Source organism: Pleuronectes platessa, chromosome 23, assembly GCF_947347685.1.
Source record: "Pleuronectes platessa chromosome 23, fPlePla1.1, whole genome shotgun sequence".
In the NCBI taxonomy this organism is placed as follows: Eukaryota; Metazoa; Chordata; class Actinopteri; order Pleuronectiformes; family Pleuronectidae; genus Pleuronectes; species Pleuronectes platessa.
The window spans coordinates 7,432,728-7,450,388 of NC_070648.1; the positions used below are offsets into that span (position 1 = coordinate 7,432,728).

General features: G+C 44.1%; 1 protein-coding gene across 5 annotated transcripts in view; it reads right to left on the bottom strand.

Annotated features, from left to right (window-relative positions):
- Window positions 1-15,488: 15,488 nt before the first annotated feature.
- LOC128430313 (inactive ubiquitin carboxyl-terminal hydrolase 53) overlaps window positions 15,489-17,661 on the bottom strand; it is a 30,760-nt gene continuing 28,587 nt past the window's right edge. For all 5 annotated transcript variants that reach the window (XM_053416355.1, XM_053416358.1, XM_053416354.1 and 2 more), the window contains exons 15-17: window positions 17,234-17,276; window positions 16,415-17,142; window positions 15,489-16,335 (exon numbers count right to left, since the gene is read on the bottom strand). In XM_053416355.1, the coding sequence (XP_053272330.1) occupies window positions 16,259-16,335; window positions 16,415-17,142; window positions 17,234-17,276 (848 nt within the window). In that variant the 3' untranslated portion in view covers window positions 15,489-16,258. The remainder of the gene's footprint in view (window positions 16,336-16,414; window positions 17,143-17,233; window positions 17,277-17,661) is intronic.

Genomic DNA, 17,661 nt, shown 5'->3' on the forward strand with positions numbered 1-17,661 from the left:
TACGCGCAGCCCACCCCCGTTCTCAGATGAGAGCTCGATTAAATGATCTACAGCTACGGCCCGAGGACTTTGATCACTTTGTTGGATATGGAAAAATACGCTGAAGTCAAATTTGCGCTGAAGACAAAAGGCGATGTAAGTCCTCGGCGGCTGCGTTTTATGAGCTTTTAAAAATACTTCACACATGATGTGGTGACAAACATGTTTGAGAACATGAAAGGAGATTTATCAGTAAAACATCAGTCGCACAACTTCTGGCAGCGACTTCAATGGTTCACAACGCAAGCTTCCCTTCTTCTGAACCCTCAGAATCGTAGGGGGATAAAACAGACTTTATGGGAACATTTTAATTCCCGTCCACAGACTTAACTTGAAAAATAGTCAGACACTGACATCGGATTATGTATTTTCTTTCTCGGGTGGAAAGAATCTGCTGCCTTGGCACATAAATAAAGAAATGTCCTCGAGCGGCTCGCCATAGATGCTCTGAGGATAACCAGAAAGAGGAAAAAAAGGGAAATTAATTGGGAAACTCTGGGCTAAAGTGTGATTGTGACTTTGATCAATGACTGGGGAAACTCATTACCAGCGTGGGCCAGTGCGGGAGGCGGACCCTAATTGCGTGCCAGTCTGTAATTCGGAGCCTTAATTGACAGCTGGATGAAGCAGGTGTGCCCGGTGACACGGTGGCGCGATGAGAGAGACAAAGGAGAGAGGGACACCGGGATCACAAGATGGCACCGGAGGAAGCTGGGGCTGCTAATGGGGGGGGAGGAAGGCAAAAGGGACTTTCTTAGACTTTACTTGGTACATGTATCTGAGGTCAGGGGAGAGGGAGAGAGGAAGGTCCCACAGTTTATTCATCCTCAGGCCGAAGACAAAAGAATAACTGAAAGGAAATGTGGGTTGTTGGTGTTGAATGTTTGGACTTAACACTTAATTGTGCCTTAATTGTTGAAATTTCCTGCAGTGTTTTGATCAAGGTTAAATGCATCACAGCAACGTGTATACAGAGCAATCCATGAAGCTGAAGGAACTACCTGCAGAGCTCAGAGACAGAATCGGAGAAAGGCCAGAAAACCATTTCTGCAGCCAGGGATCTGAAAGAAACTCCGGCCTGTCATAATTCTTAAATGAAACAAGTTTGGAACAACCAGGTGTTTACCCAGAACTGGTCGCCCCGGCCAAATACAGAAATCAGGGGGAGCAGGGCACTTGGCAGGAGGAGGTGACCCAGAACCGAATGGTCACTCTGGCTCAGCTCCAGTGAAGAAGTAAGTTAATCCTGGAACAACCATCTCTGCAGAACTCCACTGATCTGGAGGGAAAGTTTTCGGAGAAAGAACCTAAAAGGCTTCTCACACTGTAAGGAATCTGAAATGTCGTGTGTGAAACTTGACTGACGACAACTGAACAGCTTCCACTTGTCGTCTGTCTGCAGCGGGTTGTGTCAGTGAGTCAGCCTGTGAGTTGCGGGGCCAGTTAAAGGAGGTGCTTCGCATCTAATAAAGAGCCCACTCCAAACAAAGCCTGCCTGCTTGCTTAATGTGATACACCATTAGAGAGAGGCTTTTGTGGGCCTTTTTTTTTTTTTGCCATCTTCTGGCAAGCTCTCATAGACCAGAGGCGAAGAATGTTGAATTCAATCAAGCACGCCATAATTCCTTTCAGTGTACGAGTGGGGCTGACTCACAGGCGTCTAATGGCTGCTCATAATCAAGCACCATGATTAAGCACTTGGGGAAGTGGGCACACACTGAAAGTTCTTTGGAGATGTCCTCTCCCTTAGAGCTAAGTACACTCATTACCTTGCGACGGCGGGGACGTGGGTGCTTCATTAGCTTTTATGCAGAGTTGCCTGTATTTGCTCATAGTTTTTCATGATTTCCACCGGAGTGAAAAAGATGCTGCGAGAGCCCTCGATGGGAAACAGGCTGAAGTCTTCATGCCGGCTATGAGGCGACAAGAGAATCTCAAACTGCAGTGATTGCAAGTTTCATGGTCTCACTCCGAGCAGGAAGTGAAATAACAGGTTATTTATTTTTAACCCACCCAAAAAAAAAAAAAAGCATCTCAGCCCTAAGGATTTTACATAATACCTTTTAAATAGTGATAATGTTCTTCCATAAATCACAAACCACTGTGAAGCTGTGATATTCCAAACTATACATTAAACTATGCATTTTTCCTGCTTTAATCAGCAAACTACAAATTATGTGATGTCTTCCTTTTCATGTTCGGTGCCCATGCATGTTACCAGGTTAAAGTGTTCTGGAGATCCAGGGTCTCACCGATTTACTCCATGTAACTTGTGTCATTCACAGAAATAAAGAGGTTTTTGCATTATGTCCACACGTAAATATTACAGTATTAACACTTATAGTATCGGCGCCTTTCAAAGTAAAAGCCCTCTGGCATTTCTTGCAACTCAATCCATTTATTTATTTTAACAAGCTTTCTATTTGTTATTGCAGGAGCGGAAGATGTGCTGCTCTATATTGTAAAGTCCTGGCTATGAGTTGAATGCAGAGTATTCAAGGAAATACAGGGGTCGTACAAGAAACCCATAGGTTTTTATCCAATACATTGAAAGCACCCCTCCCACTGAATGAAACGGTACTCTTGATGGGTCATGGTCGGCACAAAGTGAGCCGAATCTCTCCGGATGCTTTGATTGTGAACTAATTATAATGTAAACCCTGCCTGTGGAGACTTGACTGTGGCTAAAGGCCAGACAGAGGATGACATTCTCCACATGGTGAGCTACATCAGATATCCAGACAGATGCTCCAGCCGCACAGACTCATTAGCGAGGGCCATCGAGGCTCTGAACCATTAAGTACAACTTTGACTACGGCCATCTGTATTCTAAAAACACCATGTATCCGTTTCAAGCATTCTGACGTCAAGTTCGCTCCGTGAAACTTTGACACCACGTCTTCAAATGTGCTGACTGACATGTTATAAAACCAGGGTGGAGGTTATATATATGTGCCAAAAGCATTCATTTTAACTCAAGCTGCTTTCAGTTACCCCCTGGTGAGACGTAGGAGGAGCTCGGGCCTGGAGTCAACCCACAGGGCCCAGAGCCTCCAGGTGAAGCAAGGCCCAGATCCACTTAGAGTAACAGAACATCGGTGGGTCAAGTGGATCCAAGCTCAAAGAGAAGGAGTGGCTCCAGTTCGAGGAAGAACCCGATTCCATCCTAGGAGCAACAGCAAAGGGTGAAGCAGATCAACGCAGTATCCTCCGCAAGAAGCTCACGACCTTGAGGAGGGCCGAGTGGGAAAGGAGATACCGATCCTCTGTATTTTCTCTAGAGGAGGTGCACGTGTGAAAGGTGAACTCCGGGTAAACTCCCGGTGGTCATGGCCTAAAAAATGGCTACGGCCATCGTCTAGGCATTGCTGTGTTCGTGAGATTTAAAAGTATGGCTCTGCAGTTTCTACGTACACACACACACACACAAACAAACAAACAAACAGCCACGCCACTGCCTTGAGCATTGGGGAAGATGAATTGCCACAGAAGACTTTCTTGAATCATATTACAGTCCATAGATTATGACCATTATAGGTAAACCTCCTGGCATAAAGATTAGTCTAATTAGTTTTCTCTTCAACTAAGCTCGTCTTTCGGTTGGACACGTTCGGTAATGCATTGCCTCTTTAAAATTTAGAGAAGCGAGTGGAATGCCACTTTAATCGAGTGTTTTACATCTTCCAATCTGTTTACCCTTGTCATCCTAATGAGACTTGAAATGCTTAAATGGCTCTCCAAACGATTTATTGATGGCGATTTTGCTAAATATCTGGTTGAGGAAGCCGGGGGCCGCGGGAAGAAACCAGAAACAAAAAAAAACAAGAAGGAAAAAAAAAACGGGAAACAGTCGAGCTGCTCTGACTTCTCCACATCAAAGACATCTTCCATCAACTCGGAGCCGTTCCTCCTCCTCAGAATATGGATTTGATGATACTCATCTCTCACGTCCTAAAATAAGCACAGACAGATGCCTGACAAATGTCCCGATATCTATCAAAGCACTATCTCCTTGTCTTGTCCCCCCCCCCCCCCCCCATCCATACAGCTGCTGGAAATATATCACTGCCTCTGATCCCAACTGTCGACATGTCTGCCGAATGTCACACAAGGTTTCAGACAGGCTGTCGGTGTGTGTGTGTGTGTGTGTTGTGAGGGCAAACATTGTGTGAGATGCATGTGGGGCTGTTGTATGATTGCCTACAACGCACACACAGACACACAAACAGATGTGCGAGGGAGTGCTACTGTATTTCTGTGCGCGTTGCTGCACTCTAGCGTGTGTGTGTGTGTGTTCGTGCCCGTCTGAACACCAGCCTTATCCAGAGAGGGATAAATCCAATCCATTACCTGGCGGGGCTCAGGGCAGCTCAATCGATGGCGCTCTCAGTGGCTGCTGATGAACTTCCCTCTCTGACAAGGTGTATCATTCAGACCTGTCGCAGAGCAAGACCGTCTGGCATTTCAAAGCACCGAGGAAACCCAGGGCCAAAAGATTTGACTGGAGGGGAAACTCGGCGCAGAGTCCACACACACACACACACAGACTCAGACGCACACGTTTGTGTTTCTAAAAGATAGCTCCCCTCACCATTTAGTTGAAAGGCTGCAAGTCGAGCTGCGTGTGAGCATAACGCAGAAATTGCAACACCCCTAATTCAGCCCTCAGAGCTACTGAGCGCAGGCACGGATTGAATTCAAACTGTAATTACACTCGCACACAGGAAAACAGGGAGCAACAGTCTTTGTGCACGTCGACGGCTCCCACTCTCCTCCGAGTAGCTTTTCTTATCGTCTGGCTGCCACTTCCCTCCGCTCTGAAAGGGGAAAAACGGAGGGATGGAGAGACGGAGGAGCACTCAGTGTGGAGGAGGAGGAGGAGGAGGAGGAGGAGGAGATCAAATGGCAGGGCGGTTATGAGATGTGTGTCTGATGCCTTTTCAGACGGCGCTGTTTTGGCCGCCGCGCCAGTCAATCACGATTACAATGGCGAGGAGAGATGGGAGCAGTGGTGCAGAAAGAGCAGGAGTGATAATTACAATGCAAGGGACAAGATAATGAGAACACGCTGCACTCTCCCAATCATTTCATGTATCAGCTGCCGAATGACCCCCCCCCACCACCACCACCACCCCCCCAGCAGCACCACACACTCCTCCGACAACCGGCAATCACAGGTCATATTTGTGGGATCCAAAATGAATTAATTTGATGACAGCGGGGGGGGTTGTGATCCGTTTCTGTGTACGCACGTGTTGCTCTGTGTGCACGGTTCTGTCAAATGTCAACGAATATTTACTCGTATACTTATGAAATAAGCACGTGTCAGTGTCGGGCGGAGGAGAGAAGCTGGGAGCAGGTTGTTGAGAGGTTGACACGAGGAAATTCCAAAGGGATTCATATTTGTGCTGTTACATTTTTAATATTGTAACTCATTTACAATATTAAACATGTAACAGCCGAGTTCTGTATCAAAATTAAAATCCTCAAAATCTATACTCCCTGTCACAAAACAACTCTGACACCAACAGGTGATAATTTCTTTACTTTTAACCAAAGTTTTTTTCTCCCGTGATCACAACAATGAACCCTGTTGCTATTCGGTGCATTCCCCTCGCTGTGCTCAGAGCCGTGCACGCTGTCTCACTGCTCCACTTAGGCACAGTCAGCTGAGAACATTAATCAAACCACCCTATGAATTACGTTTAACAAAAGGCATAAAGAGGCTTAATGGAAATTAAGTTGTTTATGATTGGCGTGATTCTCAGGGCAACTTCTCTTATAACTGGGGGAACTTGAGCTGGAGCTTTGAGCCAATTGGAAAAAAACAAATCAGAAAGAAATTCAAGTATAAAGTTGCGATCAACCGACTGGAACAGTTTTGTGTAACCGATATATTTTTTGTATTTGTATGAAGTGAAAACAACTGATGCCTCGTCTCCACTAATGTAGATATTTAACAAAACAAAACTTTTTTTGGCAGTGTTTAGCCCAGATGCAAACAGTGTTTTAAGTTAATAAAACAGCAAATCTCACGATATCACAACTAACTTTTCACATTCCTACTGTTCCTTTGTCTAATGAGAAGGCCCTGGAAACAACAACAACAACAACAACACAGGCGTCTGTCTCACCTCATATTACACTGACCGCAGCGTTCTTTATCTGGTAGTGATAGATTGTTGATGTAAACTCTAGCGCCCCCTAATGGCCTGGTTTCTCTCGTGCTCGAGTTGTTTTTGAGATATTTTGTAAAACCAAAAAGGAGAAGAATATCCATCTCAGAAGAATAAACGCAGAAGTGCAGACGAGGCCTGAATGTTTCTCTGTGGTCTCATTGAGTCTTTAAAACACTGGGTCAACTCCATTCATTACATCACAGAACTTCATTCATGACTTTATATCATAACCCGAACGAGTGAAGTGCTTGCCACAACATTTCCAGTGCTGCTGTAAAAACATAAGTAAAAAGAAAAAAGCTTTGTAGTTTGAGAACAGAAGAGCCATGAGCTTGATGACTTGCAGCGTGCAAGAGGAACAACGGCACGGGGGGGGGGGGGGGGACTCTGAAAACCCAAAGTCTTTGAGAGCATTAATTGTGTTTGCTTGCACAATGTCAATCAACTGATCCTTGCAACCAAAGCTGTTCACACAAATGCACGACGAGAGGACGAGGGAGATTACAAATTATATGCATCCGTGGTCTGTTTAAACAGGTGTCAGAGATAAGGTTGCTTTTGCCTCCTTGGCGTCGAATGAATGACAGAGCTGCAAAGCCCCCCCACCCCCACCACCCACCCAACCCCCGGATGCTTAGCAGGACTCAGCATTACCTCGAGGGGCCACGGAGTAGATTACCTCGTTGACCTCACATTCAAGGTTCCACTCCTGCACGGGGCCTTTGCTGTTCTGCCTCGCGGTAAACAAACTTCAAAATCAATCTTTTAATTAACATCAGGGCAGCCGAAATATTTTGTATATAAACAAGCACGGGGGAAAAGACCCGGATATGACACAACAAATATATTAAAATGAACATGATAATTCTCACAGATGCATTAGCCCCCGTGCTCTTCTTCTGCATAGTGTGAGAACAGACACAAAAGGGAGGAAGGTTGAAGAGAAAGGGACCACACAGTTAAAAGCTGCTTGAGGGAACAGGCAGAGCTAATCCGTGGTTATCAACACTTTTAAGCCTGCAGACTTCAGAGCCATTTGCAAACGCTCCCCCCCCCCACCCCCCACTCCCTCCATTTCTACTTTGCCTTCCCCTTTTCTTTTTTTTTTTTTCGCTGGCACACCAAGATGCCTGCTTTTCCACCTGAATCCGTGACAGACTGCACGCGAGCGGTGGTGGCGGGGGGGCGGTTATGGCTTCCAGGGAAGCGGCAGTGAAGGCTCCGAGGTGTGCGGGGGGGGGGAAAGAGGATACAATGCGTTTCGCCCCCAATTCCTGCTCCCGGGCACGAGCCACTGAATCCTCTCTCCTACTTGAACCCATGTTTAAAACATCATCTCGGGCAGTAACAGGTGAGGATTGCAAACCACTGGTGTGTGCAGGAGTAATTCCACCATGCACAGGGGGGGGGGGGGGGGCGAATTCTGACCAACAATGCAGAGGCTGGTATTTACAACTTTACACGTGCAGGAGATTACTGAAGGTGCTCTTGTTGTGCTCCGATTCTGTAATTCCTCCTCTTACAGATACGAGGGGGGGGGGGGGGGGGGTTGAAATTGTTTGTCCTGCTGCTGCAATCGAATTCTCTTCATCGGGTGAACGTGTGCAACAGCAGGAAATGCAACTTCTTATTTTCTGGCCTCTGTGTCCTTTCGAAAAAAGGTAAACAAGGCCCACGACCGACTTTAAATGTCAAACCTTTTATTTCCATCAATTACCTGCTGCAAACATGCCGGGTCATACATCTTGTTTTTTTTAAGGCATTTGTGGAATCGTCTTGTGAGAAACAAATGTGTTGACTTCTCTGAAAACAGGAAGCTACAAAAAAGATAAAAGGTGGGCAAGGTAAAAAGAAGGACAATGATGGACGGATAGGACAAGATAGATATTTATAGAAACCTTACTGGGCCCATCAAAGTAAAAGTAACTTTTTCATTAAGTGACAGCTGACGTAATATTATGTATGAATATTTGGTTTAATGCTAACTAATGGGGGGGGGGGGGGGGGGATATGAACAGTTTCTCAATTAGTTTGAAAATAAATCTATCAGCTGGGGGTCAAACCCCTAACATGCAATCAGCGTGGCCTCTGTGCAAAAATCAGGAAGATTAGGAAGGGAACACCAAAAAAAAATGGTTTATCAGCTAAAGAAAGGATTAGAATGTTTCAAATTGCAATTAAAAAAAAAACACTCAAAAGTCCCAGGGAGGGAAAGTGAACGGGGAGACGCGCTCGAGAAGTTCAGCGTCGTGTCGCTCTTGTGCCATCGTTTTTTTTTTTTTTCTTCTCCATCATTCTAATCCTTGTAATAGCTTCCAGAGCATTATGGTCTAAGCTTCCGTCTTGCGTGATATTGATTTGCTGCAGGTGAGGGAAGCCGATAGTGGTTTGTTGCAGGTGTGGGCGGGCGGGGGTAATAAGCAGGAAACGGAAACAAACAGGGCGGCAGGATGGCGGCAAAGGAAACCATCTTGGGGAGAATTGGACATACGGCAGAGAAGGAAGATGCACAACAGAGAAAATACAGCGAGTGGAATATAATTCATATCAAGCTACAGATCCATGTTGTCATTATAACCTGTTCAAGGGACTAATCTCAACATGTGTCCTGCTGGTGAGGAACACCGTCCCCCCCTCCACCACTGCCAGAAGATAAATAAATAAAACCTGGCTGCCATGTTTTTTGTATTTCCCTGAAGACAGCTCTTCCCTCTCTCGAGCTGGTGTGCGACCGTCTTCCCTGCGACGAGCCGTCATTACGGTGATGTCGTGTCGTGCAGGCGAGTGGCAGAGGCTCACAAGTGGAAGTTGTGGAAACAGCCCTGAGGAATGAGTGGAGCAAAACAACCAAAACGATGCTTCAATGCCCCCTAGTGGCGAGTTATGATAAAGCCAGATGGAGACTCCCCCATGTGTCAGGTGTTTCATCTCAAATCATGTTTTTAAATTATATCAGCTGAATATTTAGATCCAAAACAACAACCTATGATCTTCTGAGTTAAATGTATTGAATTACCCTCAAAAAACTTTTAGCAGGAGCCATTGCCACCTATGCACCGTGCAGCCTCTTCTCCCTGTCCTCTCTTAAGCCAGCCTCTCAAGTTGGAAAATTTGGTAAATCCCCGGAACAGACTACCCCCCCGCTGCTATACTTCTCCGGCGTGCTCATATTTAGGATTCCACCGACCTCACAGGGTCCCATTTTTTTTAATCTTCCGCGGCAATCAGATTTCACACTCTTCTGCTCCAAGTAAGAGGGCCCCTACCCATAATCCTGTTCCTGCTGCTTGTCAGGATGACAACAAGAACAGAAGCCCTGGGGGCTGCGTGTGTGTGCACTATTGGTGCCTGTGTGTGTGTAAGTGTGTGTGTGTGTAAGTGTGTGTTTGCACTCATATCTACACAACTGGGCACAGAGCGGTTTGCTGAGCAAGAAATACAGACAAGATAGGAAAATCTGAAAAAATAAAACTGCTGAGGAAGAAATTGTGTGGGGAAGGAAGACTAGACGCTGATAACGGAAATACAGCTCATATACGATTTTGTTTAAGTTTGAAGTGAAAAATACATATTCCAAGTTTTAATCATTGTGGTCAATTGAACTCATTATTTCGCTAATATGTCAAAATAACAATAATGTACTTTACATCGAAATCTTTGTCTTATCTGTCCCTGCAAAACTGTTTCAACTGTTCCAGACTCATCCTGCACTCGGGGGCCTTCACTCATTTCATGTCCGGTGATAATGCTTGCTGGGATTTTTTTAGCGAATTTGAATTTGTTATCTCGTTCCCCGAGGCGACGAGTTCTGCCATTTCCAACCGGCCCACAGGGAGGTGCCCCGGTCGGTTCCTTGGTTGAATCTGCAGACGCTGGACAAGGTGGCAAGAGAAGACCTTGATGACAGAGCAGCCTTTTTGTCGAGGACTTTCCGCGTCGGGCTGCTAGTTAACGTCAACTCAGCCGGGGGGGGGGGGGGGGGGGGGCATGACGCACATTCCGTGTTATCAGCTGAAGTGAGTGCCAATCAATATCCCTTCCTGGTTCAACCACACACCTGAATATCCAGAATCAAATGTGTGGATTGAGCCTTGTACTCGTGAGTTAAATATAAACTTCTTTAAATAAGTTAAAAAACTAGAAATCCCTTCAATTAAATTAAGCCGTCAATTAATCAACACATTGTCTAAAACCTTTCATATCTGGGACAGTGAAAACCTTTCCTTCACAGCCAAGGATTCAAGTCAATTCACCTTTAGTTGCGTATTCGCCATATAGCCATATATTCCACATTTAGTCATCGATAAAACTGTAAATCTGAGGCGTAAAGACAATAATTCACCGTTTTCTAAATGTTATCCCGCCCTTCAGCAAGAAACAGCAACAACTTCTGTGTGCACACTACAGCCCAGTATACATTTCTAACTTTGCACTAAGCAGAAACACCCATTGCAGTGTGAACTACAGTTGTATCTGCAACTAAACAACTAAATAACTGTTGTTTTGGCCCTGCTTTAGTTTGAGGTAGAGTAGGTTTACTTGTGAACTGGCAACTGAGTTCATGAGGGCGTACACAGACAACAATGAGGAGCTTACATCAGGACCTTGAAACATCGATCATAGATAAATAATGATTGAGTTCATCAGTGAAACTCTCAGAGTCCCAGGCTCCTGAGAAGACAATCATACAATCTATGGAAATAATGAAAAAAGTACTATATAATGTGGAGTAGTATTTCTCAGTAAGTATTCTATTATATTAAGAAGGTTTCCTGTTATGACCATAGCTCTTCTAATTTGTTTTCTATGCTGTAAAGAAATTCTACCAATGTTAATATTAAAATAGCAAATTACCATCCACTCCATGGAAATATTGAAACAGTACTTTACTATATGGCATACTTGAACTTACTTTTCCTAGAAAGAAATAACAATATTGTTAGTTATTATTATTATTATTATTATTAAAATGGCAGGAGAACGATACTAATTTGTACAAAGTACTTCATGTTATGGAGGTTTTTCATTATTATTTGAGGATAATGTGTGACTTAGGTTGTTTAACGGCGGTCCCTAACATGACAACAGCTTTCATACGTTTTCAATTTAGTTTGTTGATTTTGTAGTTGTTCTGTTTTTATGTTGTTGTTGTTGTAAGAGGAGATGACACAAGCTTGAATTGTTGACTCACCAGTGGAGGACACTGCAGAGCTGGTTTCTGGTTGTTTTTCATTTCCTGGGTCCAAACTGGTTTAGGGTCCAAAGAACTCCTCAAACTCGAACTAATTTACTCTTTAATAAAAACAAAACAAAAATCAATTAACACAAAATCATCTGGGTTCAAGTTAATTGCGTTTCTATTATTATTATTTAGATATTTACAAGATAAAAATCCACTTTAAAGAAGTTTATTTTTTCCATCAAGTTGGTGTCGTTTGACTCACCTGGTATTTCCAATTAGCGGCCGTGGTGCGTTCAAGGACTCCTCGTAATTTTCCCACGAGCACAATCGAGGTCCTACAACAAACAAAACGTCACATTCGCGAAATAAAAACGAGTGGAAGTCATTCAGGAACCAAACAAGTATTTCCTTGGTACCTTTTAGCAACGCACAAAACAACGTCCAGGCACAGAGGCCATGTATTCCCGGATTGTGGGGACTTGGCTCCTGTCAGGTATTTCTGTGTAAATAAAGGCTGTTAATGGAATAATCGTGGAGATTTAAACCCAGCAGGCGGATGATGAGCTTCTCAGCGTCGGTTGAAAAGATGGATCTGTGGTTGTTGATGATTTAAATCACATTTAAAACGTATTTAAAGTCCAACACGTGCCATAGTCATGTTGGTCAGAGGCTTCCTGCTCAGTGCTGCCATCTGTGGTCGGATACTGTACTGCAACTTAAGATGGGTGGATGGACAGACAGATAGACAGCAGACAGACAGATAGATAGATAGATAGACAGACAGACATATATAGATAGATAGGTAGAATGATAGATAGATAGGTAGATAGATAGGTAGAATGATAGATGGATAGACAGACAGACAGACAGACAGACAGACAGATAGATAGATAGATAGATAGGTAGAATGATAGATAGATAGATAGATAGATAGGTAGATAGATAGGTAGAATGATAGATGGATAGACAGACAGACAGACAGACAGACAGACAGATAGATAGATAGATAGATAGATAGATAGATAGATAGAGATACAATGCCCAATATCTACCTCTTTTTTTTTCTACACAAACCACAATATTATGTGATATGCAATATAACCGAGTACAAATAACCCTATGTTGTATTAAAGTAAGTGTATTTCGTGTATTTTACTTTGTGTACCAGCAGGACACTGTGCGATGACAATAAAGGCACTGAATTGAATTATTGTCTGGGATAAATATCATGTGCAACCAACAGCAACACAATTATTCCCATTATGGGATTTCTCTGCAAAAACATCGAGGCACGTGTAAGCGTATATTCTGGAGGACTGATTTAAAGGGAGAATAATAGGAGAAATATCCCTGAAAAGAAAGAAATGGGAGCTCCACTTTAAAAAAAGAAAAAGGAAAGAAAGGAAGGAAGGAGCATGAGGAGAGGAGACGGTGCAGAGCGAGGACAGGGGGGTGGGGGGGGAAGAGATTTTAGCAGGGGAAGGAAAAGACTGAAGTGAGTTGACAGAGTGAGAAATCATATGAGGATGAAGGATGTGGGTGAGCTTGGGGGACATTTTGGGGGGGGGAGATAGAGAGAGAGAGAGAGAGAGAGAGAGAGAGAGAGAGAGAGAGAGAGCAAAAGGAGGAGGAAGGAGAAAACAGAAGTTTGACTCTGACAGTGGAGCACTGAGCTCAGCTGATGGCCCCTAATGAAGTACGGCAGCTGCAGAGGAGGAGCCCTCACTGACAGGCCGAGTCCCAGTCTGACGGATGGTGGAGGAGACACACACACACACACAGACACACACACACACACAGGGGGAGACAGCACAGATTTAAGCTCACTAAATCTGTGATAGACGTGCCATGCAGCGAGGAGCAGAGGGCTGAGTGGCAGAACATTGTCAGCATCGTGTGAATCCAGTGAATACGATGCATTTCTCCCACACATGAACATCGGAAGAATTATTTTTCTGGTCCGGGACATTTCAAGTTCAGGGAGACATTTCAGTTTTTTTTTATTGGAATTTATGAGTTCTCCTTTTTACAAGTGTTCTCAAATTGATTATGAGGGTGAGACTTATTATTCCTAATACTAATAACCACTATTGCCAGTGCTTTTATTGCTCTGTTGCCATCTTGGATTCAGTTTCATTGTATTCCCACATAACCGTGTGTGTTAGAACCAATTTATTTAATATTCCCAGCTCTGGTGATGAGTCAATAAAATCCTGAAACACCTGCAGTGAATCGGAGTTGTTGTATCTTCAGAACGATGAGAACAAGTCGAGGTCAGTGTGCTAGAAAATTAAAAAGTGGTCCCAAAGGGAGGTGATGCCAAAAATATAATTTTTTTTAACACCTGCGACACCAACAAATTAAACCATGTAGAGAAAGTTGCTCAACATTGAAATTAAGTTCAAATCATCAATGCACATTCTTTTCAGATTTCTAGATCGAGTGGTATATTTGACTGTTTGCAAAGTCCTCTACTTCCCTCTGGAGGCTGGGGGAAGAAAAGACTATAACAGTAACAACACATCCAGAGAAAAGGTTTATTCAAAACAGACTTTTCAAGTGTCACAGTAATTATTTGCATTATTTCCATTTGTTCTTTGTCCTACTGTGACATGCTATTAAAAATAATATATTGTTTTAATGTTTGGAAATCCTACATAGTTCAATCAAGTTCATCAGAGAAAGAAAAAAAACATCAGTTGAATTTAAACCGTTGAGTCATAAAACTGCTCATCTTCAGTTTCTGTCTGGAAGGAGTTCTTAGACGTGTCGGCATGGTCTGTATCATACAATACAAATAAATAATAAAACAATACAAATAACTTCCCTTCATAACAGGATATTTGTATTAGTTAAATATGAGTCGTTTACATTGGTCAGATATTCTGCGTGAAATCAAATAATGCTCAAAGAAATCAATTTCATGTTTATTGTGATAATGTGAACTCAGTTTACTTTAGCATTACTCAGCTACTTGTGATCATTTAACCAGAGGAGGCTCGAACTAAAGCACAACCTTAATTCATGATTAGTAAAAACCTCTTTTTACTTTCTATTTCATGTCATAATGGCTGCCGTGAAAAAGGTCAATAGCAAAGTTAAATAAACAAATATAACAATATAAAATAACAGGTCACTTAGGACTTACTAAAGTGAATATAAAAGGTAAGAGAGAGTTTTAAGCCACATTTCAATGTAGTGAAAGCGTAGCAGTTGATCATTTACAGCCTTAATTGTAATGCATTTCGGTTTTGTGTCAGCAGATGGCAGCAAAACACCACGTTTCCTGGCATGTGCTGTAAACGACGGGCTGCATGTGTTGTTCAGTGGAAACTGTTTATTCAGTAAAAACTTTGTATTTTATCAGACCTCCATAAAGATACTTTTAAAGTTTGAATATTGATCAGTTTTCCTCTTCCTGAAATCATGTGGATTTGACGTCAACACTTTCTTGAACACAACATGACTGGACACACATGTATGGTTAAATAAAATTGTTTATTTAACTGTTAATCGTTAAAAAATAAAATAAAATGTTACAAAAATTCTTCTTAGGTCAAATAATTGTACAAAGCATGGCTCCAATTCAATCTTGTCTTGACATAGAAAAATACAAAAGGCACTGTGCATTCGAGTCTGCTGCATATATAGAAAACATTTGAAAGCAGGAAATAGTCCAACTACTCAGGTTTAGAACAATGTTAATAATAACGACCCTCAAACTAAAAAGAGAACAGCCGGCCCTGTCTATTTCTAAATGAAGCTTTTAAATGTCCAAGTCGTCGCGGTGCAGACTTGCTGCTAATAGAAGTTACTTTAAGAAGCGAGACAGGAGTCTGTTGATTTCGATAAAAGATACAAATGGAAGGATGTAACTGTAAGGAGTGTGAAATGAGAAATAAACATTATTACAGTGTAAAGACATAAAAAGAAAACAGTTTATGTGCAGGTGATGGAGTGTGTGCAGGAGTGCATTTGAGGAGAAAGGGACGCGTCTCATTTCGCCACCGGATAAGAAATCAATTCAACATATTTACCGATCACGTTATAACCCCAGAAAACCCACACTGGTTCTTTTGGACTTCAGTTTGACAAAAGTGTGAGACCAAAAAAAAACCTTTGCTTGTTATTCGCAGAGGTCATTTGAAACCATGCACCGACAAGATTAAAAGTTTTGGCCTTTGTCGCCATAACGTGCCAGAGGAGACCAAAGAAATAACCAATGTGGGTGTCCCTGCTTCTTATTCCCACAGATCCTTGGGATCCATTTTTAAGTCGTGAAAAAAAGAGTGCCCAGTGTTTAATATGCACCGAAAATATATTATAATATCACTGGAACCTTGTCTTCTTCAAAATCCAGGTCTTAACAAAAGACAGGGGCAGGCACCTTTTAACACTGACATGGGAGAAGCTAAACAAATAGTCAATCCCTAGAGGAGGAGGAAGTAGAAACTGCAAGACATCGGATAATTCTTCATGTAAAATAAATCTTGTAATCTGCTGTGTGGTAAAGTGACGTTTCGTGATACATTCTCTTCTGACCCGACTCCTTGCCCCGGAGCACACAGCCCCAAAACATCACAGCAATCTACCGTCGGGCATGTTTCTGTACCTTTATGGTGCCGTGTACTGTGCAAATTCTAGTTTCATTCAAAAGCTTTTCATACCGAGAAAAGGGCCACATGGCTATTAAGGACACCTGTCGTTCGTTTTACAATCTCTTTGGCACCCGCTTCCTGTCCAGCTCGCGGTGAGGAGCAGCTCATAAGCGAAGACACCTCCCAGTTGGAAGGAGTCAAACTGTGCGTGACGGCTCCTCGTGGCCTCCGGTCAACGTCCATTGATGCTTTTGCTATAATCAAAGGAAACCATGCTCGTCGAGTCCTTTTGGAGTAACTGGATTCCACTTTGCAGTCGTCTTAGTGGTGGAGTAGCCTGCGAGACAAAAGACCAAATAATCAACCAATGCACGAAAGAGCTAAAGGTACAGTACCAACACCGTGCTGTAGGGTACCTGATTCTGATCGGAGTTTGGAGGGCACTGGGGGTTGAACATCTGGCAACGCCAGCCCCCTCCCCTCAGCATCACTCTCCCCCGATGACGCAGGCTCCTCTGCTTTTGTGTACGCAGCCGGCTTCTTGTGGTATTTGGCCCGGTAAGTGTCTGTCATGCAGTTATCAACAGAGAAGTAAGTAGTGGGAAGAGCCCGTTCTGACAGAGTGGGGGAGCGCGTACCATCAGCGCGTCTGGGCTTGGGACTGGGCAGCCTCTCGTCGCTCTCGCTGGCCGACAGGTCGTTCCGGTCCTGGTCCGACGACCCCGACTTGGAGCTGGCACCGGATGAAAGCCTGTGCTCGGCCGGTGTCTCGATCCACCGACGGAGGAGGGTGTGCGAGAGCGGGGACGAACCGTTTCTGGGTTCGTTGCGGGCGGTCGACCACGTCGGCACCTCCGGTGGATGCGAGTGGACGGCAGATGGGTCAGTGTGATTGTAGCCAAAGGTCTTGAGGGGCAGGGGAGGGGGAGGGTTGTGCATGTAAAGGTCGCCGGCAGTGCCCGTCTCCTCCTGTTCAGAGAAGGGCCCGGTGAGGTCATCGGAGCTGTTCCACTCGGAGCTGCTGGTCTTGGCTAAGTAAGGGGGCACGGGACTCGCGGGGCTGCCGTCGACATTTTCCTCGTGTTCGCTGTCCAGGTCCAGGTTCTTGTCCAAGATCCCGGGGGTGTAGCGGAAGGCCCCTCTTCTGTCACGGAGCAAAAGAACATAACCGTCAACTGTTTGACTTGCACTTATGCCACATCAGAGGAGGAATTGTACTTAAAGCCGAGTTTTACCTTTGTATGAGCTGAGCAGTGAGGACGTTTGCATTTTGTAGATCTGGAAAGGAAGGACAGACACCTTGTGAGCATTTTGTATCACTAATGTGTAAACCCATGATCACCACAACCAGATGTTCGGGGGGAAAAAATTGAGCTAGGTAACATCTGTCATGGGTTTATATTTAAACACAGCTAGGATATTTTCCTCTGTGCCTCTCCAGCAAAGACATGTTATCTAACAGGGTCACGGTGAGGCCCTTTGCCTGGTGCGGGGAGAGGACGTTTCAAAGCAGCCAGTCTGGCACTGCGCCCTGAGGCCCCCCGTGAACCACTCCGACTGTCTGATCCAACCACACAACGTGGCCCCTCGAAGGGGAATTCGGGTTCATATCCAGGCCCTGTTAGCTTTGGGCTAATGAAACAATAAGGACCCTGCGTGACCT